General features: G+C 37.7%; 1 protein-coding gene across 6 annotated transcripts in view; it reads right to left on the minus strand.

Moving 5' to 3' along the window:
• DCP1B (decapping mRNA 1B) overlaps positions 1 to 23,133 on the minus strand; it is a 58,556-nt gene that overhangs the window by 10,648 nt on the left and 24,775 nt on the right. For all 6 annotated transcript variants that reach the window (XM_010363566.2, XM_010363567.2, XM_030939482.1 and 3 more), the window contains 2 exons: positions 10,498 to 10,564; positions 8,221 to 8,356 (listed from right to left, as the gene is read on the minus strand). In XM_010363566.2, the coding sequence (XP_010361868.1) occupies positions 8,221 to 8,356; positions 10,498 to 10,564 (203 nt within the window). The remainder of the gene's footprint in view (positions 1 to 8,220; positions 8,357 to 10,497; positions 10,565 to 23,133) is intronic.

Raw genomic sequence — 23,133 nt, forward strand, 5'->3', positions numbered from 1 at the left:
TAAACACAGTCTTGTCCCTCAGGAACCCAACATTCCCAATGTATTTTACAGTTATCAATGTGTATTTTCTAATCCAGCGATCTACGGGTGTGACATCTATTACCACTATATGCACTGCGAGGTTAACCATACAAAACATTAATCATTTTCTTCTGGGCATTCTATCAATAATTTCTATATTCAGCACAAGTATTATGTGGGACGCGAAATCACCTTATAAGTCATAAAGCGTTATTTCCAGTTCTTCTTAGGTGAATGATGGCATGGGCTGCACGGACCAACTGGCCTGGCTTTCCCAACTCATGGAAAACCAAGATAAGACAAGAATACAGGCTGAGATATAATCCCTTACACAATTCTGGCATGAAAAGCCTTGCTATTTAAAAGAACGTGAATGCTTACTTTCTTTGAATGACCCTTTCTGTATTTCTTTTTTTTCTATGTTCAGAAACACTGAATTTCCGGCAAAGAAAAGCAGATTTTTCCCAGCTTCCCTATGCCCATATCCATATGGGCTAAGAGGCTGCTTTGTCTGTTAATATGCATAACCCTGATAGCTTTTCCTAGTTAAAATGTATCTCCAGAAGCTGTTTTGTGTGTCACTACAACTGTCTACCCACAAAGCCTTGCTTTTATGTAACAATTGCTCCCTCTTATCAGAGTGCTCAGAATTAATCATCCACCTCAGCAGTTTGTAGCTCATTTTCCAGTTGTTTAGTTTTCTATGCTTTTCCCGACCCAAATATCTTTAAAATCCTGGGGGAAAAACAGTTTCTGAAAAAGTATACAATGGATTCTTCACAGAGAACCTAAGGCATTTCCTTTTTTTTTTTTTTTTTTTTTTGAGAGGGAGTCTCGCTCTGACACCCAAGCTGGAGTGCAGTGGTGCGATCTCAGCTCACTGCAAGCTCCACCTCCCGGGTTCACGCCATTCTCCTGCCTTAGCCTCCCGAGTAGCTGGGACTATAGGCGCCCGCCACCACACCCGGCTAATTTTTTGTATTTGTAGTAGAGACGGGGTTTCACCGTGTTAGCCAGGATGGTCTCGATCTCCTGACCTCGTGATCTGCCCATCTCGGCCTCCCAAAGTGCTGGGATTACAGGTGTGAGCCACCACGCCTGGCAAGGCATTTCTTTAAAACCTCAAAAACTTCCTCTGTTGGATGCTGAGGTTAAAATACAATAAAACCTCAAAAAGTATGTCATATAATCCAGTTTTAATCACACACAAATACATACATACATAAACATATGTATTTATGCCAAGAGAGACGTCTGAAACAAAATACAATAAAAGTGTACAATACAAAATACAATAAAAGTTTCTACCTTTGGGTTATAGGATTATTGGTGATTTTTCTTTTTATATTGTTGAATTTTATCATTCAACAAAAAAATTTCTGTAATTTCATAAATAACTCACAGCTATATCCAGAAAAGGGCCATTAATTATTGTCTTAAACCACAAAACACAAATAGTCCACTTCTGAATACTCCAAGCCTAACTATGCAGTCTGTAGATCATTTCTGGTCCTGACTCTTGTTCTTACTAAAATTTGGTTATTTTATTGTTCACTTGCATCTCAACTAGAAATTGAATAGGGCGGATATAAAAAGAGATTAAATGCAAATTAATATCTTTGCTACTTTAAAGCAGATTCACAGAAAGTTTTTTTCTCAAAAGAGAATGCACAAAATTTCGGCCAAAATAAGTTTTCAAATTATTTTATTAACCTCCTGTAAACTAGACAGACTTCACTTTACCAGTATCATATATACTGACAGCTCGACATTTTTCCTACTTCCGCTTCTTGGGATGTTCACAACTTTAAGAATTCTAGAGAGACTTAAACATAAGGCCTGAAACTATAAACCTACTGGGAGAAAACAGGAGAAAAGCTTCCTAACATCGGTCTGGGCAATGATTTTTTTGATGTGACCCTAAGGATAGGCAACAAAAGCAAAAGAGACAAATGAGATTACATCCAACCAAAAGGCTTTTGCACAGCAAAGGAAACAACAGAGTGAAGAGATGACCTACGGAGTGAAGGAAAATACCTGCACACCATACATACGATAAGAGATTAATGTCCAAAATATATAAGGAACTCAAACAACTCAACAGGAGGAAAAGAAAACAAATGTTCTGATCAAAAAATAGACAAAGGGCCTGAGTGGACACTTTTCAAAAGAAGACATACATGTGGCCAACAGGTATATGAAAATGCTCGACATCACTAATCATCAGGGAAATGCAAATTAAAACCACAGCGAGAGATCACCTCAAACCTGGTAGAATGTCTACCATCCAAAAGGCAAAACGTAAGTGTTGGCAAGGATGTACAGAAGAGGAAATCCTTGAATACTGTTGATGGGAATATTAGTTGCATAGCCATTATGGAAAATAGTACGTTGGGTCAGGCGCAGTGGCTCACGCCTGTAATCCCAGCACTTTGGGAGGCCGAGGCGGGTGGATCACAAGGTCAGGAGATTGAGACCACGGTGAAACCTCGTCTCTACTAAAAATACAAGAAAAACTAGCCGGGCGCGGTGGCGGGCGCCTGTAGTCCCAGCTACTCAGGAGGCTGAGGCAGGAGAATGGCGGGAACCCGGGAGGCGGAGCTTGCAGTGAGCTGAGATCCGGCCACTGCGCTCCAGCCTGGGTGACACAGCGAGACTCCGTCTCAAAAAAAAAAAAAAAAAAAAATTGTATGTTGGCCCCTCAAAACATTAGAAATAGAACTACCACATGATCGAAGAATCCCATTTCTGGGTATACATCCCAGGAAAATGAAATCAGTATGTTGAAGAGATAGCTGCATTCCTGTGTTCACCACAACACTACAATAGCCAATAGATGGAATAAACCTAAGTGTCCATCAAGGAATGAATGGATAAAGAAAACGTGGTATATAAACACAATGGAATACTATTCAGCCTTAAAAAACAAGGAAATTCTGTCATTTGCAACAACATGGATGAACCTGGAGGACATTATATTAGGTGAAATAAACCAGGCACAGAAAGGCAAATATTGTATGATTTCACTCCCACGTGAAATCCAGAGAAGCTGAACCCATTGAAGCACAGTAGGCTGGTAGTTGCCAGAGGGTGGGGGTAAGAGGATTTTGGAGATGTTGGTCAAAGGATAGAAACTTTCAATCTGACAGGAGGAATAAGTTCAGGAGATTTATTGTACATCATGATTACTTTAGTTAGTACTAATATATTGTATACCGAAAGTTGCTAAAAAAGTAGATTTTAACTATTTTTGCCACACAAAAATGATAAATATGTGAGGTAAAACGTGTTAATTAGCTTGATTTAGGCATCCTATAATATACATGCATATCAAAATATCACATTGTATACCATAAATATATACAATTTTAATTTTTCATTAAAAATAATTTAAAAAATAAAACTTCAAAAAAAGTAAGTCTAGCACTGAAAAGCATCTCAGAAGTCTTTTAGTTTCATAGTGATCCAACACAAGCCAAATTATTTTATCACATCACCAAAAGGTGACGACGGTTCAATCTCTTCTTGAACACTTGAAGCAATGGAGACTTACTTCCCAACAATAACTCTGAAGGAAGATTCTGTTTTCCTTCTCTCTCACCACCTCTGCATTTCACCCCTTTCTTCTATCTCAGAACCACTCTCCTCAGGGTCTCCACATTTTCTGAAATATCTGTGTGTGAGTGCAGAGACAACACGAATGTACGAAGGCGATGGAATGCTCCTTCCAAACATAAGGCACTGGCAGCTAGCGGGGCGCATGCACACCTAGTTAGGCAGGCCAAAAATAAGGGGATGGAAAAAGAACATCTGAAACAGGCCCTGAAAGATTGATCATATTTTGATGGTTGAAGAAGGGGAGGGAACAGTGTGAGAAAAAGCATGAAAGCACTCTCAGGAGGCAAAATGGGCATTCGGTTTGGCAGGAGCTTCAAATATTTGTACAGTGTAGTAGGGTTAGAAGAATAATCTGAGGCCATCTTAGGGAAGGCTTGAAGACTCCAAGGGTTCCTGTACTGCGCAGTGACAAACCAAGAAAAATGTAGACTAGGAAAGTAGCATAATCATGCAGGTGTCCTGGCACACTGTATCACAACATCTGGCTGTTAATGGAAGAAGAAATAATTTCCTCTATTATTTATCTCACAGTTGGAGCAATTGACATTATACATATAACAACATGTATTTGATTTTTACAGAAAAGCATCGTCTACACAGGAATCAAGTGTCTGCATGTCAACATTATAACAAATCTGTGAGGGCATAAAGATGAACAGCACATTGTTTTAACTTCAACCAGTTTACAGTGTACTGGGAGAAGCTGACTTAATGTAATAAATGAGGAAGAACAAAACACGTTTTAAATAGTAATAGACTGAGTTCACATGGAAGAGTCATTAATTTGACTAAAGAGATCTGGGAAAACTCCACGTAAAAAGTGTCATTTTTACTGAGCCTTAAAGGATATGTAAATTCTGAAGGGTAAATAAAATAAGGGGAAAAATATTCCAAGACATAGGCACAGTATAAAGTGATGGCCTAAATTAAATCTCTAGAACCATATGTGAGTGTTCCTGAGCGAGAGAGAATGTGTGTGCCGTTCTTTTATGTGAGGCCAGAGGAGACACAGGGGAGTCTCAGGAAAACAAAGTTGATTATACTCACAGGCCCTGGAGACAAGAGGCACGCCACGCTGCACAGGGCCACACGTGGAAGCCTCCGGGTGTCAGCAGCAAGGGGAAGGCGTAGGCAAGGCAGGGCATGGGAAACAGGTTAAGACTGGCCAGTGTGAGAAGCTCCAGCAGGCTCTAAACTGTGTGAGTGGTCCCTAGTTGCTGGGTACCCGGCCCTGGGATCATTAAGGCAGAGGAATATTATACAGGCCAGAGAGAGGAGATATGTATCGCTCAAGATCGGTGAGTGTACATATTAAAGATTAATCTTTAGTGTGCATAATATAGTATAATTAATAAGTATCACTATTTAATTATTCAACTAGTTGCCAAGTCATCATAATATATTTTAATGACATTTGAAGAATTAAAAAAACACAAAACGAGTATAGAAATAGTTGTTAGTGTCTGAAGCTGAGATTGAGGCATCTCTGTCCAGTCCACACAATAGGAGGAGAATTAAACTGTGGCTCATTCACATTCACGTTCCTTCCTTCATTCAACAGCCATTATTCAGAGCTCATTATGTGCTGAGTACTTTGAAGACAACAAGGGATATAAAGATAAATAAAGAACGTTCTTTGTACTCAAGAAGCTCACAGTCAAGGCAAAGCATGTTCAAGAAACTTGTCCAACTGCTCTTATGTGCCACTTCATTCAGGATTTTTCTGATTGCTTACTCGTGGCATCATTTAACTTGTTTTTCTACCTGGTCTCCCCTCACTCCCTCACTCACTTTCACTTTCTGTAAACTAAAAAGTTAGAGCTCAAGGTTTAATGAGATTCAGGATCAACTCTTTGGGCAAGTATATTTCAAGATGGTGCTGTACATTTGATATCTTATCACATTAGAAGCCAGAGTGTCTGGTTATCTAACTTTTAATGATGATAATCAATGGGGTTCAGGTGGAGGCAGACTGACGCTTCCACTGTCAAGTTTCTATCAACCTTTCCCATAACATTAATATTACTGATGATCACTGCCTGAATCAATTATTTTAATTAGAGTGTCTTTAAGTTCTATGATTCCCTCCACATGTACTAGCTGGAATTCTTTGGTAGAGAAGAGCTCTCCCTCATTGACCAGGGCTGTTTGATTACTCTGAGATATAGTCCCTTTAGGGCAGGCAGGATAAAAGCTTAATTCATTCCCATTAATTACCAAGCTTCAGAGGAAGGGGTTGGTGCCTTAGCACCTTCAAAGGATGACTAATAATTATTCTGCTTGGTTTTATATGTTTGGTTTGCTTGCTCTCTTTCTCATTACCATGAACTGATGGATTTTTATACATTCAATGTGTTTTAATCCATTACAGTCATTCCTACTGATGTAAGAATTTGATGCTCTGATCAGTGTCCTTGAAGCTGATTACTGTGCCCGTTCACATGACCCTATTGGTTTTACTATTCCAGACCTGGAATCAGAAATTTCTTTAAAGAGCCCTGACACCTTTTGGAAGGAAGTAATATTTAGAAATAGCAATCCGGGTGATATAGATGCTTACTGCTACTGAGTTAGTCACTTTTATTTTTATGTCCTTTCAGGGCAACAGTTAGAAACTCTATTTTTTGTTTCTATATCTAAGAAGCAAAACATGAACTAATTCTGATATTTCCACTTAATCATATATAGTTTTAACTTATTAGATTTGATTTCTTTTTCCCCTTACACTAAGGTTTTGGTTCCAACCACGTTTATCTAATTTCATATTTGCTTATACCCACAACAGTAGAAAAATTACAATGCCAACAGTAGAAAAATTAAAATGCCAACATTACTATAAACAATAAAACCAATGAATGAAGTTTATAATTTCTTACAGTTCTTTTTGTCCTTAAAATATAACCCACTAAGACTGTTTAGTTCAAGCAGTGGGTTTTGAAGTCACTCTAATTTTTTTCTAAGTAATTATGTCATAATATGATATTCAGTTAGATACTTTTATTTCAGCTAGCTTCCAAATTCTTTTTTTTTTTTTTAATTTTATTTTTTGCCCACTTTTCTAGTGTTAATCTTGTACTTCTTAATTTTTAGGAGCTCTTCATAAAATAACCTTCCTGTTATTCTGGTGTAAACAATTTTTTTCTCAGTTGTTTTTGTATCTTTCTATTTGCTTGTGTTGTATTTAAACCTTGTAAAATGTTATTTTATTTTTATGTAGTTTAATTAATTGCTTTTGGGTTTTAAGGCATAACTGAAAGATTTCTCTTTTCCTAGATTATAAAGAAATCCATACAGATTTTCTTCTGGTACTTGAATCATTATATTTTTACATTTAAATTTCTAATACATTTGGAATTTATCCTGGTGTATGTTGTAAGGTACAGACTCAATTTTGTATTTTTCCAAATGGCTACCACTTGCCCCAACACCATTTATTTAAAAATTCACTGAAATAGCTGACTTGAGATTATCATCTTTATCATATCCTAGATTTCATATACAACTGGATTTAATCCTTGACTTAGAATCTTAAATCTGTCCCATTGGTCTATTGGGCTGTTAGGTATCAAAACCATCAATAGCATACTGTTTGAAATGTTTAGGGCCGGGCGCAGTGGCTCAAGCCTGTAATCCCAGCACTTTGGGAGGCCGAGACGGGCAGATCACGAGGTCAGGAGATCGAGACCATCCTGGCTAACATGGTGAAACCCCGTCTCTACTAAAAAAAAATACAAAAAACTAGCCGGGCAAGGTGGCGGGTGCCTCTAGTCCCAGCTACTTGGGAGGCTGAGGCTGGAGAATGGCGTAAACCCGGGAGGCGGAACTTGCAGTGAGCTGAGATCGGCCACTGCACTCCAGCCCGGGTGACAGAGAGAGATTCCGTCTCAAAAAAAAAAAAATAAATAAAGAAATGTTTAGGCTTCAATGTTTTAAAATCAGGGAGAGTTTGCTCCATCCCTCCTCATTTCCCCCATCTCCAACCCCTACTAATATCGCTCTTCTTTGCCAGGATTTTCCCAGCTATTCTTTCTTGCATATTTCTTCCCATGAGCCTTACACTCAACTTGTCTGGATCAGAGAGTAAGGGAGAAGTGGGGAGGGGGGGTGAAAAGAAACCAGTGGTATTTATTTAGCGATCACCTTAAATTTAGAGATTTTTTTCTAAGAGCTTTATGTTGAACCTTCTTATCCAACAATAGGATGTATATTTCCATTTGTTCAAGTCTATTTTTATGCCTTTCAGGAGTTTTTAAACATTTTCTTTATATAGGTTTTGTCCATTTCTTGTGAATTTTATTGCAAACAATTTTATGTTCATTTGTTGCTACTGTAAATTGGGGTCCTGTAGTAAGTCTTCTGTTTGTATATATGAAGGCTACTGATTTCTCAGGCTATTTTTTAATCCACCTAAAGGCAAACAGTTTCCTTTAGCTTACTAAAGGCAAATAAAGATTTTTTATTTGTAATATAATTTTGTTTGGTGGAAGGAACAGCACCCACAGCACCTAGTGTTTCTAAACAAGAATATTCCCACTGCAGAATTGAAGTGTGTATGTATCACAAGGAAGGGCAAACACTCACCTTTGTGTATTCATCTTTGGCCTTGAGAAGCATTCGTAAAATATCTACTTCTTTGCCCTCTCCTGAATTGAGGATCATCGGGGAAATTCCTGCTCCAGTTCCCTGATGGGCTTTCAACTGTTCATACTGAGTTAGACTAGAAAAACAGAGGGGAAAGTCCAAACACGAAAAACCAATTCAACACAAACAGTGTTTAAAACCATCCCAGTTCTCACCTAGTTGTTTTCATCCTGTTACAACCATATTAGAAATAAGGCTGCTTAGGAATTTAAAGGAGAAAAATGAGAGTTGAGGTCCTGAATTCACTGACTACATAGATGAACCTAGGGTAGGGGTAAGCAAACCTGCAGGCCAAGTCCAGCCCACCACCTGTTTTTGTAAAGAAAGTCACAAACACAGTCAAGCTCAACACAGCCATGCTCCTTTGTTTACGTGTTGTTCATGGCTGCTTTCGCATTAGAAGGGCAGAATTCTATAGTTGGAACAGGAAATCCTATGGACTGCAAAGCCTAAAATACTCACTCTCTGGTCCCTTTGAGAAGAGTTTGCCAACTCCTCACATAGTGCATTCTAAAGGATGCTCTCATTAGTAGCTAAGGAAACCCAATTTAGAGTTCTGAAATACTGAGGAAAGTACCCCTGACTTTACAGACTGCCTTGAAGACAAGGCAAGGTTAATTCTGGCAACTCAAATCCTGTAGCTCTCTGGCAGTTTCAAATCATGGTAAAGATTCCATTCTAACTCGGAGAAGAAGGGCCATTTTAAAAACCATTTACAGCAATGAGGAGTTCTTCCGTTGCCTGGAAAACAATACAGAAGAGACCAGATTGCTCCTACATGCTGCTAGGTGATGCCGAGGAAAATGTACTTTCCCGTCATGTGCTGTGACTTTCAGCTCACATTCTTATTATTGCCATGAAGTTTATGGTAACACAGATCTGAGTACTTACTGAGAGACTTAATTCTAACTAGGGAGGGAGTCTGAATCCACACCAATCAGCTGCTTATTGCTAGTAAATAATCAATTTCCTGCCCGAGTTGTTAGGTAATTACTGCAGAATGCTGACAATTTTAACGTGGCCTCTTGGCTGAGCGACAGGGTACTTTTTAATCTGTATGAAATCCTACTATTACTATCCACTGCACAATTTACAGTAACACGAATGTTCTAGAACTAGTTGTTACGGTGGTAAATACCAGTTTGAATACACTTAATCACCATCTGCACCTTGAGCTAGTTACCTAAAGTTAGCTATCTCTAGCTAGCCTTTCAGGAATCGATCTCATTTCTTAAAAGGTGCTCCCTGTTTTTCATTTCTGTGAGGTCACTTTCTAGTCATTTCATTGCCCCAGGATTTAAAAGTGGGGACTGATTCTTTTGCACACAGAGCTACAGTGTCATGTGGCAGCAGCCATCCTATGTGCTTGGCTGAGTCCAGTCCCAGGCTGTGACACAGCATGTACAGGAAACTCATCTCACTCGGAGGCTCTTACCCATCCCCATAAATGGCAGGGAAATAACTGCCTCACACTGAGCAGCCCTGGGCTCTGAAATGGATCAGTCAACCAACTGCAGGGCAGAGGGCAAGCCCTCCTCTTCCAATGCAATCAGGGAGCCAAGGCGGGGAGTCAGACAGCAATTTTAGAGCTGCCCGGAATGCAGAATGGGACAAATCACAAGGTATCACGAGATTAAAAGAAAGAGACCAGTAACAAGGAAGAGAGAGACGGTCGGCTGGTCACGAAGCTAACAGTAACTCAGCAATTTCTAAGGAAACTGAAAATAAAGACTACCTTAACTCAGTGTCTGAGACATGGGAGGAACTTCTGAGCTCCCACGAACACGTGTACACAGTTAAAGGAAAGCACTTGCGGGAGGAAGGAAATGAAAGATTTTACAGAATCTGGAGCAGGCATTTAGGATGGCTCTGAATGTTCTTTTTACTGACAGGCATATTGATAACTTTTCAAAGCAAAAAATTGCTAATTTACAAATGAAAATATTAAAGAAAACTGCCATCTGGAACAATTCATATATATTTCACACACAGGAAAAAATGAATCATTCTAGATGATAAATATGACCTAGTGAAAATGTGGCAAGTTGTTTATGTCTATTTTTCATTTATTAATAAATACTAAATGTCTGCCTAACCACTGTGAAAAGGGCTGCTGTGGGAGATATATTCTGTTAAGAGTATAGTATAGTTACATACACTTAGAAATACAAACAAAAGTACCAGGTCCTGAAAAATATTTAGCCTTTTAGTACTTACTTTTTCATAAGCTCTGCAATTCTTTGGCATTCTTCCTTATCATAAAACCAAATTCCATAGATGGACACTGCAAAAAGCACATCAAACAAATTATGAGCGTCTTCAAAACTACAAAATAGAAAAAAATCTCCTTTCCATCTTAAATACATAATAATCTATGTATTGAATTGATTTATTCAATAATTATTGAATAAATAAAAACAATCATTGGGGTTAAAGCTTAAAAATGCAGCGTCAAGCCAGGCACAGTGGCTCACACATGTAATCCCAGTACTTTGGGATCACCTGAGATCAGGAGTTCAAGACCAGCCTGGCCAACATGGTGAAACTCCATCTCTACTAAAATATAAAAAAAAGTAGCCAGGCGTGGTGGCAGGTGCCCATAATCCAGCTACGTGGGATGCAGAGGCAGAAGAATCGCTTGAACCTGGGAGGTGGAGGTTGCAGTGAGCCAAGATCGTGCCACTGGACTCCAGCCTGGGCGAAAAGAGCGAAACTCTGTCTCAAAAAAAAAGCATCGAAATTTAAGTCCACAGAGAAATCTGTGGTGGTTTTGTGAAAAGATACATACCCACACATATTCAATAAACTGTGTTCTCCTTAAAAATACAGCACCTGAACACAATAGGCATTTGGTAAAATCTTCTTAAGCAAATGAATACAGATTGAAAATGAAATCACAATTTCTAAACTTCCTGGCTTCGAGATATCATTGTTTCTACACTCCATTTGCACATTCATAAACACATCTCATCTTTACTTTTAAATATTCAGAAACCTGATAGTCAAATTATGCCTGGAAGCCTCCCTCCCCTCTCCTTCTCTCAGGAACGTGTTAACTGAAAAACTGCCTTTGTAAGCTGTAAGTTAGGGATAGGCCACTGGAAAAAATAAAATTTAATAATAAATCTCTGGCTTCAAAATGGTACAGAAAATTTACAACTGCTGAAAGATTAGATATGACTGTGATTTCATCACTTAGTAATGAAAGGAACTGTGACATAATATGCCTGCTATTGATTCATTTAATAATGTTCAAATAAGTTGTATACTTTAGTATGTGCTTATCTATATCATTTTTATAGTAAAGGCTGAAACAGCTCCAAAAGACGTTTATAAATATCTAGTTGAGCATCTGATGGCATTAATCATCTAAGTAATGTATTAACTACATACACATTTAAAAATCTTCAGTGAAAATAGCAACAATATTATGATAGGGCAATGAAAACCAACAAAACATGTTTTTAAAAGGGAAAAAAGGCTTTAAATTCAAACTTTCCAAACACGTAATTAAATATTAATAGTATTTTGCTGTTAAAACAGCTGTGATATTCTAACTACATCTTTTTTCTCCTCTTACCTGACCAATGTCTGGGCATGGAATTTCTGCTTCCTGTCAGTAATGATTCAGATATCCAAAGGTACAAGAAAGGTCTTTATAGTGCTATTTTAAGCAGGTATCTTAAAGAGGAACCTATGAATCTGAATTACTAACTTGCCAAAAGGTGGCAATAGGGCTTTAAACTTTGTTTTGCAATTATTGGTGTACCAGAAATCTTTTATCTTATCTTACGTACCTGCATGTGAAGTAGGGGGAAGTAGGGGAAAAGATTCCAGCTTTTCCTTGAACAGGACCATTTTACTCTCTTAGATGAAAATACATAAACATTTTCCTCCTTAGTACACTGACTTTTTTTTTTTTTTTTAAAGAACATCTGAGTTCTGAAGCCCATGGGCTATGAGAGCTTTTACATCAAAACAAAATTCTTTCATCTCAAGATCATTGAATGTGTATCTTGAAACTTCATATTCAAGGTTGCTTCCAGTCCATCAACAGTAATTCCCTGCTCTGATTCCCTACACAGATTCCTACACTAACCTGCCTACCCTCACGTTCTTGAAGTCAAAGCAGACTGCATCACTGACGTTCAACCACTTAATAGATCTGAATATGTTTGTGTGTCTTGGTGACTTTAACCTTAGTTACAAAACTAGAAGCCTGGTCTATTTTTTTGGTTACAGTGTAAGTTTTCTTTCCTTGAAGACTGACTTTTCCAAAACTATCAAAGGAGAAAGGTGGCAGTAAGGGAGAAAAATAGAGCATAACTCAGAAACACGAGGCCCAATGGCAGAGGAAAAACCAGCCATTGTTGTCTCATGAGTAGGCTCTAGTAATAGGAATATTTTGGGTATCTTTTGTTTGATGTTATACATTTGTGGCATTTGACATAAGGAATTAGGCTTTCGTAAGGGTGGGATACCAAGAAAACTGTTGATACAAATAGAAAGACAGTCTGACATTGTCATCACCACGAGATAAGTGAAATGCAGACTTAGGGAGGGAAAATGCCATGGAACATCTCTCAGATGTCAAAGCAAAATGAAGGAAAGACTGAGTTTGCAGTAATCATTGAAGACACTGTGAAGACTTCTTCAGGACCCAATCATTTATCTCCAAAGCAATACGGCTTTAAAAATTAAAATGAGATCATTTCGAGATAACTCTTTTGATCCCAGTTTAGTCTGGACAGAAAATTTAAATAGCCAAGGAGGAAAAAGAAACATTAACCAAGAGTTCTGGCTCCGAAAAAGTGGCACCAAGATAAAATGCAGAACTGGGCCTAACTTTCTTCTCCCTAAAATAGTTTTGCAACTTGAGCTGCATTCCCCTGGGAAAGAGGCTGTGAATTCTATTAAAGTACGCATTCCAACTGAAGTTTCCTGCCTCTCAGCCCTAAGGTCTACCAACCCCTGGACAAACCTATCACTCTTCCACACAAGAGGGTCTATCAAAGCAGTCCGTGGAGATACATAAAAGCCAGAGATCATCATGCCTTAGGGAGGTGATGAGCTGACAGGCTGACAGAAACCATGAAGTTCACATTTCAATCCAAGTTTTCCCGTAAAGCCACTGGGTGAGAGGCCCATCCCTACATAGGCAGGGAGCAGAGCAGGGAAGACAGAAAATACAAGGTTGAAAAGAATCAAGCAAGAAGGTGTTTTGTTTGTTTTGTTTTGTTTAGAATTCTAAAACTTAAAAGTAATTTTACTGTAACCTAAACTTGCAGCGATATGATATGGCCGTGTAAACTTTTGTGGCACTCAAATGTTACTGCAGGAATGGCTTCTGGGTTTTAAAAAATTACAAGAGATCATGAGCTGGATAATTATTTAGCTTTAAAAATCAACCAATTGATATATATCTGGAAATTCACAATGCTTCGAGCCTTTGTTCAGCCTGGTACGCCTGCATACCAGCCGCTTCCCAGCCACCTGTCTGCCGACACAGAGGTCAAGTTTAAGGGTACTTTGGTGCATGAAGCTCAACTCAACTATTTCTACATCTCTCCTGGAGGTAAGAAACCCTAAAGCGAAATAAAGAGTAGGAAGAACATGTTGAAATTTACTCTAAATATTCTAATGATACTTAGAATGTGACTGCCTCACTCTAAGAGCTCGTCTCCATATTTAATCAGGATTTACCACACACCGTTGTGAAATTTTGCCTATAACTGCACTATCCTGGTTTATGCCGTTCTTTGGAAATTCTCAATTGAAAAAAGAGTGATGTTTGAGGCCACAGGCAATGCAATACTGCCTTTACGTAATAAAACACCGGTCTTTGACTTTCCTTTTAACTCTGTCAGAAAGATCAAGGAGGTCAGAATTTCCGTACCAGACTTCATGTCTGGATTTTGTAGGTCCACAAAGACAAGGCAGAGGGCAAGCTGACTATATTCAATAGTGGTATTTTCTTTTTTAAATTTCTTCAGTGGAAAAATCAAAAGCTGGTCAAATTTTAAAAGGCTAGTTAAGAGGCCATTAAAGGTGGTATCAGTGTCACTCAAATGCACATTTTTCACTTGTAACCCTTTGATTCTTATTAGCATGGTGCATTAGTTCATTTTGCAGGTTCTTTGGGGCATTTGCCTCATCTTGTTTATGTTCCTAATAAATATTTCTGTTCGATCTGTTCTTTTAAGATATTTATAATTTGTTTTATATTTTACCCAAATACCATACAACTCCCAATCATGAATGACAGCTTATAATTGTCTAATGAAGACATGTGATGATGTTTGTGTAAAATTTTAAAAGAAGATACATATCCATTCAATTAGGAAGTGGACGATAAACACATCATTACATGGGTAAAATTTAAATAGGCAGGACATCTGATTTGGTAATGCTCTTTCTAATATAATTTCACTAATTCCTCTCAAAAGGATAGGGAAATATGTTTTTCTTAGTATCCAGCAAGGAAAGCATTTAAGTTCCTTCTTTTGACTTGGAAAGCCATGGAAACAAGGGAGTGTTAAATTACACAAACCTCTTCTGGGCATCTAAGGATAAGCCAAAAATTTAAAAATTCCTTCAAACTCCATTCCTTTCATGAAGGCTTTCTCAAAAGAGTAGAATAGTATTTTCAATGTAAGGATGGAGAACATCTAATCATATATTTGTGTAAACACTTGTTTCTGAGACTTCATTCAAATATAGTATTTCTTGATTTACTGTACCATTTATCTAGATCAAGCTTTAATAAATTTGGCCATCCTGATGATGACTAGTTACTAGCATATGGTAGTACACATGCACACACAGTTACTAGGCATTTGAAAGATCTCAAGATATTTAAAAAAACCAGAAAAATAGAACCATGAAATTTTAGAGCCAGAAGTCAGGTAAGAAGCATGCAGTTCAATAATCTATTTCACTAATGAGGAATCTGTGGTCTAACAAGGCTAAACAAGCTAGCCAAAGTCATTTTTCTTGGTTTAATCTGTTTCCCCTAAAATATGCCCTTCTCCTAGCCTTTCAAATGAAATAGATGAAGCATTCAAATTTGTTTTTACATATCGGATTGAGTTCTAGGCTTGGTTATAAAAGACTGGAATTAGTCTTTTTAAACCAAAGTTCATGTGGACTCTCTAAAGGAAAAAAAGAAGGATGGAATGAAGGGAAGGGGGAGATCAGTGAGGAAGGGAGGGAGGGAGGGGGAGAAAAAGAGAGAAAAGAAAGAGGAAGGGAATTAAGCTTTCTGGTAGTGGCAATGTTTTCACAGCAGTAAACACTCGAGCAGCAATGACGCTGCCTGTGTGCTGGCATCCATAGATGGGAAACACAGGCTGCGTTTGGCCGGCTCTATGCGGATTCTGTACTTCTTCCCCATTTGGAATGTTTGCACTCAAAATGCTTTCCTCCAGCATGTTCTCTAATGCCTTTAAAGTAATGTTCTTCCATTCACCTTCCGCCTTAGCTTTACTGACCAAACACGGACACAGTCTTGTAAAATAAAATCTTCACTGGCCACTGAGAGTATACATAGCACTGTTATCTCTGGCCCTTGGTCTGCTTCTTTTCATATGACATGGTTTTACTGCACCTCACAAATCAGTGATCCCATGACCCGGGAAGAATGAAAGGTTCAAAGCAGATGAGAAGCAGTTTCTATTTTATGGGTGACTAATACTCATGAACATTTTGGGGGAAACAGTAGTAACAACCCTCCCCTTTCTAAATAAATTAATGTTATTAGAAAGTTAATGCCATTAAAAGCAAACAAAACTCTCTTAATTAAAGCTTTATACTAATTTGGATTAAATTAATATGTACTCTCCAACTATAAATGAGAATTTATTACTTTCCCAGTAAAAGATGGATTTAATCTTTTAGAAAGTTTTAATTCATAATGGATTCATATCATTCAATCTTCCTAATCTTCACAGAGGTCATTATCTTCCTAAACTGGGAACCTTGAGGTCATCTACTACCCTCAGGTTTACCAGAGGTCATATGGGATCTTTTTCATCATATACTTAATTCATAATTTCCTAGTTTTATTTGTTCCTTTAATCTAAGAGATATAACAGAGTAAATAAACTTTTAAAAGTTAGGAAGCCGAGAAGTCCATAGTTTGTAACAAATATAAATAGACACAACTTATTCTGCTTTATTGGCCACTTAAATTTATATTTTCATTTGTTCATAATCTTGCTGATAAATTTCAAAATCTCCTTGGCCACAAATATCATGTAGGGAGTCCCTAATACATCCTTTCCTTCTCTCTACTCATCCTTGAAGACCCAGGCTTTCTCACTCCTCTAGGGATAAACAGTCCCAACTTTTTCTTTGCTCCTGTAGTTTTTTTTGTACATCCTTGTACTAAAAAAGGTAATAAATTAAGCATTTATAAATCTGTTCCCTCCACTAGACTATAAGCTCCTGGAGGGGAGGATTCTGTTAATACACCCAGTACAGCAACCAGCATGTGCCACAACAAATATGACATTCAACAAATACGTGCCGAGTTGAACCGAAATCTAAGACTTCAAGCTCTTCTACCATCAATAATCCTTATAATTGTTGATATCGATAATTATCACTTCCTGGAATAATTAAACATGTGGACTAGATATGCTAGAATTCTCTATCAATTGATCACACCTTCTATTAAAGATTTCAGCATGGACAGTCTCCTCACATCACCCCTTTTGTTCTCCTTCAACCTTCACTGAGAGTTTATTTTGCTTCAAATGCTTTACCTTTTTATGCTTAAGTAATGTTGATGGGATTCTGTCATTAGGCTATGAGCTCCCAAAGACTATATATTTCAATTGATTCAGCACTATGTAGGCACTAATGTACTCATTTAATGTGTATTTATTATTACAACCCTATCATATACCATTCTTCCTAATTGACTACTTGTTAGGCACTAGCAACTAAGAGCTCAAAGAATGCAACAATTCTGCAAAATCACATGCATTTCTCTTCATTATGGAAAAAGGACAAATAATAATAGTACTTTGGTCTACCAGAAAATCTAAGATATTCATATTCCAGTCGTGTTTGATAATGGTAGTCTCAAGCTTACATATATAAGTACCTAAATGATCTGAAAAATGTAAGATTTATATGCATGTCAATTATTCCAGCAACACATTGACAATCTATTACAGTACGTGAATCTCAACGTATAGAAATGAGTCCAGTCTCCTATAATTGCAGTTTTTGAGAAAGTTATATTTAAACATATCTATTTATGCTTAAGCTTATTTTTAAAACAGAGTATTTCTACAGGTCAAAAATTTGTTCCAATGAAGAATAGTCTTCTTCATATTTGAATCAGATGATTTAATTGAGTGTTTCACAATGATAGGAATAGCTCTGCTGAAAATAGCCTAACTATAAAACACATGATCACGGAAATATTTCTACAATTTGACATAGCAGTAGTCTAGCCAAAGAAGCCTAGTGCTACTTCCTGATTAAAGAAAAGTCAGAGTTTCTGTACTTTTTCATTTTTACCTTAATCTGTGAATATAGACATAGGAGATACTACTTTCCAAAAGACTCTTTCCAAAAACCCTTTATGTTGAAACAGTTCCATTGTGTCTTGGTTCTACTATGAAACAAGAGCTCTAAAGCTATATATAAGGTGATTCTAATACAAGTTCTTGTCCAAAATTGTTTTCCTTCTTCAAAACCCATAATTTTTCCTTCTGTGGGTTAAGCAGTAAATTTACTTTGATTCCAGAACTTGATTATTTGAAACTATTTGCTAAATGATTTTTGGACAAAAATTAGTAATATAAAACACAGAATCTAAAAGAATATACATTATATAGCCATAATGACCATTTACTATAGATAAAGGGTAGGGAAACTAAAAGATGCTTTCCTTATTAAGCATTTAAGAAAACGTTTTGGAACCCAGCTTTTCTCTCCCAAGATTTAGGCTTCCACCATGCTAAACTGGGCTCTCTTAAACACAAAATATAAAATACACTGCATGTCCAAGCCACAGATGCAGTGTATGAATCTGAATAGCATTACTATGTTTTCTTGGTCAAGCCGAGAACCTTCATAGTCTGTATTGTTCAGGATAAAACAAGTGACTTTGCTTTAATTTTACTCTCACGTAGCAGCTGTAAATCACCATATCTCACTTTGCCACATGAGTTTTTCCTCACCTCAGCATGTCAGATTGTTAAGTTACATAAGAGATGTATATATTCACATGAAGGCTCTCTCCGTGAGTCCCCTAGCAGCTATGACGGAAAAGTAGAAACTGTGTTAATTGGGTGATCAGGGTGAAGAGAAGGGTTGTTTACCCACATTGTGTATCTGCTTATGTGTGTGTTTCAAGGAACTATCTGGTGTTACAACTCAACACACAGAAAAACAGAAATACAAAATCCAGAGATACCACAAGGCTCAAGAGTGAAATTCTGCTTTACTTGAGATTTTTCAGAGCCTTCTTTAACTGGCAGAACACCAGTTCTTTAGAAGAACAGTCTTCTTTAGAGTTTAGATCTCTTCCTTTCAGCCTAAGTGGAGTACTGACAGAGAACAAAAAAGTCATTCTGGATTAAAGGTCAGAGTGACAAGTTTCATCACTCAAGTCACAGTAGATGTATAACCCTTCATCATATATTAACACATTAGCTCTCTAAGCAATGGTGCATAATAAATAGATCAATTTTTCAGTCAGAATGGCAAAGGAGACTTAGAGACACAAAGTAAGATTCAGTGACCACATTATAATTTTTAAATTTTGGGGGCTCTTCTTCCTCTCTCATTAAGTGCAGGCTTAAAAGGAGTCCTTGAAAGTTTCTAATGCACCCAACCACTCCTCTCACATACAGTAGAAGAGCCTCAAGACTGTATAGGTTAGCAATTCTGACTGAGTGTGAAATGTCAGACTCCTCAGCTCCCATTCCATACTGTTCATGATTTGAATGCGTCTACTTTGAGGATTTTGTCTTGCTGGGCAGATCCCGAAGACAAATGTATTCTGTTATTCCTACAAATACTAAGTTTTTGCCTAGTAAGAATGTCAAGTATTTTTAGCCATATAGTTACTTTAAATACTAGTTTCTTGACCCTAGAGAGCTTTAGGGGTTCAATAAAATCCCTAAAACTCTATGCAAAATGTCATGTATATATGCAAACAGACATTTTGGGAAGTGAAAAACTGCAAAGCATAGACCCTCTAGAACAATGTCTGGCACACAGTAGTCAAGCAAATATGTTTGAGGAAAGGGGGAGAGGGAGGGGGGAGGAAGGAAAGTAGGAAGTAAAGAAGGAAGGAATGAAGGAAAAAAGGGAAGAAGAAAAGTATTCAGATTCTCATAGGGATTTGTGACTCACAGAAGATTACGAACTACTCTTTGCGACTATCAATATGCCAATAAATATCCTAGAATGGAAAACAACCTTCAATGATCTGTGGGCAGATAATGTGTCTTTCATTTACTTAGTAAGGAATTTACACAGAGTTCACTTTTAACTTTCCAAATTGCTTTTGTAATCATTGCCTAAACTGACTGCAAGGTAACGAAAAGACATAACAAAGTCTCCAAGTCTTAGAATTCGTTAAGTTGGAAGAGCTTCTATTCCTCCGTGTAGCCTGAAGCCTCGGAGAAAGCTTAAAAAGCACAGATCCGTTAGCATGCTCAGCCACGGAGAGGGTGAATCACACAGTTCAGCTGTGGCTACTGGTTTGTTGAAGAGGTGTGGTTCTCAGTCTCTACAATGAAGTGGGAAACAGGAAGACATTTTGGAAAGCTGGGCAACTTTGTGGCTCCTGCTTGATCACTCCAAGCAGCATACCTTCAAAGCTTTGTCTTATGCATTCTGATGTTCCAGATGCTAGACAAAATCATATATATATACACACACACACATACACACACATACATAACAATTCTAGAATATGAGTGATTCAGGAATTTTGTTAAGTACACTGTACATGTCTATTTCTTATCTAAATCTGTTTATTTGGCACCACAGAATACAAATAAAATATAAGATATGGTCTCTGCCCATAAGGGGCCTGTAATTTATTATCCATGCCACTGCCTTCTCAATAGCCTAGATAATTAGCAACCAGTTAATTAATGGTAACATAGTGGCAGAGAAAACGTTTTACAAAATGCATTCTAAGTATAGTGAGCAATATTGTTTCCAAATTATGACTCATCATTGTTCTGTAAATTTGACTTTCTTACTGCTATTATTTACTGTGGGTATATACAGGTACACTTTAACTTTGGTGCTTTGGAAGAAAATCAAGTTTATACTTCATAAGATGTTCTATAATAGCCACCAAGAAAATATCTACTATTATATTTTAAAACTGTATTGTTTTTACACATTTCATTCTAGAGAAAGCACTGCAGAGTAGATGCTAAGGCTTCTCTTTGCTAGGAAATTGACATTTTAAAAAATTGACTCTCAAGAGAGAAGTGGAAGGTTAATTCCTTCCACTCAGGAAAAATATTAAGTTGTACAGGTTTCCATATTTTTGGCAAAAAGAAACCTTGCTTCTCTGACCACAGGGAGAAAGCAGATGTCACAACCCAGAGAAAGGTGGCATAGCCTTCTGACTGATCTGGAAACTAGAAATGCAGACTCAACTATTTCTATTAGCTCACATTACTTGGGGCTTTCAATTGATGTCAAGCTTTTGGTACCATGTTGGTTTAAAGTACTGAAGATGTGTTTTAGAACAAGGACTGCTTTATTTCCAGGTTGAAAAAGCCAAGATGCAAAGTGATAAGAGTTAATGTAATATTCTAATTAACACAGCAGAGATCAGTTAGCAGAAACAGTGGCTAATAATGTCAGGAAAATAAAGAAGGGTAAAACGTTATCCTTAAATATTCATTTATTCAAATTTTTTTTATAAAGTTCAATTATTTCTACTTTCTTACACTGAAGAATCATTTATGTAAAAGAAAATGCACAGATCTTAAAGTGTTCTGCTCCGTGAGTTGGCAATAAAACACTCTTATGTAACCAACACTGAAAACAAGATATAAAATATTTTTATCACTCTTTTCCAGTCAACAACCACACCCCACTTCCACCACCAGCCCCAGCAGAGACAACCAGTTTTTTACTTCTGTCATCCTAGATTAGTTTTGCCTGTTTTTAAACTTCATTTATATGGGGTCGTACAGCATATCCTCTTTTGTAGATGGCTTGCTTTGCTCAACATGTTTCTGAAATTAATTCATGTTGTTGAATATATCAGTTCATTTCTTTTTATTGCTGAGCAGTGTTCTATTATTATATACCAAAATTTATCTGTGTAACTATTAATGGGTATCCGGGTTATTACCGGATTTTTTTTTGCTACTATGAATAAAACTGCTTTGAGCATTTGGGTAGAAGTCTTTGTGTGGACATGTGCTTTCGGAGTCTCGCTCTGTCACCCAGGCTGGAGTGCAATGGCGCGATCTTGGCTCACTGCTGCAACCTCCGCCTCCCACGTTCATGAAATTCTCCTGCCTCAGGCTCCCAAGCTGCTGGGACTACAGGCGCCCGCCATCATGCCTGGCTAATTTTTTTTGTTGTTGTTCAGTAGAGATGGGGTTTCGCCAAGTTGGCCAGGCTGGTCTCAAACTCCTGACCTCAGGTGATCTGCCTGCTTCGACCTCTCAAAGTGTTGGGATTACAGGCGTGAGTCACAGTGCCCGGCCTCTTTTTGTTTTTGTTTTTGAGACGGAGTCTGGTTCCATGGCCCAGGCCGGAGTGCAGGGGCGCCATCTTGGCTCACTGCAACCTCCCCCTTCAGGGTTCAAGCGATCCTGCCTTGGCCTCCGCTGTAGCTGGGATTACAGGTGCCCACCACCATGCCCAGCTAATTTTTGTATTTTTAGTAGGGGGGTGGGGGTTTCACCATGTTGGCCAGGCTGGTCTCGAACTCCTGACCTCAAGGGATCCGCCCGCCTCAGCCTCCCAAAGTGCTGGGATTACAGGCGTGAGCCACCATGCCCGGCCCATTTCTCTTAGGTAAATAACTATGAATGGAACTTGTTGGATCATACGCTAGTTATATGTTTAAGTTTATAAGAAAATGCCAAATAGTTCTCCAAAGTAGTTGTAGCATATTACTCTCTCAGAAGCAGTGTATCAAAGTTTCCATTGTTCCACATCCTCATTAACACTTGTCTTTTTAATTGTAGCCATTCTAAGGAGTATGTGATATTCTTATTTGGGCTTTAATCTGCATAGGTTTCCAATGCCCAATAAGCATATGAAGAAACTGCTCAATACAATCTGTTGTTATGGTAAAATGCAAATTAAAACCACAATGAGATATCACTTCAGAATTCCCAGAAAATTTAAAAAAACAAACAATATCAAGTTTTGACAAGGATGTGGAGCAAATGGGAAATCTTAGACATTACTGGAGACAGCATAAATAGGCACACAACTGTTCAGTAGTATCTCTAAAGCTAAACAAACCCCTACACTATGTCTCCATCAATTTCACTCCTAGGTCTGAACCCAAGGCAGATAAGCATACCTATTCACCTAAAAACCATGAACGGAAATGTTCATGGCAACTTTATTCAGAATAGCTCAAATCTGGAAGTAACTCAAATATCTATCGATAGGAGAATAAATAGACTGCAATATAATGATGCAGTGGAATACTACACAGAATAAAAAGCAAGAAACTACTGCTACATGCATTAACTTCAAAATACCTGATGAATAATGGTAAGAATCTTTTCATATGACTACTGGTATTTGTATATCTTCTTTTTTAAAGCATCTTTTCAAATATTTTGCTAATTTTTAAGTTGGCTTGTCTTTCTGTTGTTAACTTCTAAG

The sequence above is a fragment of the Rhinopithecus roxellana genome, chromosome 10 (assembly GCF_007565055.1).
Source record: "Rhinopithecus roxellana isolate Shanxi Qingling chromosome 10, ASM756505v1, whole genome shotgun sequence".
NCBI classification, from domain to species: Eukaryota; Metazoa; Chordata; class Mammalia; order Primates; family Cercopithecidae; genus Rhinopithecus; species Rhinopithecus roxellana.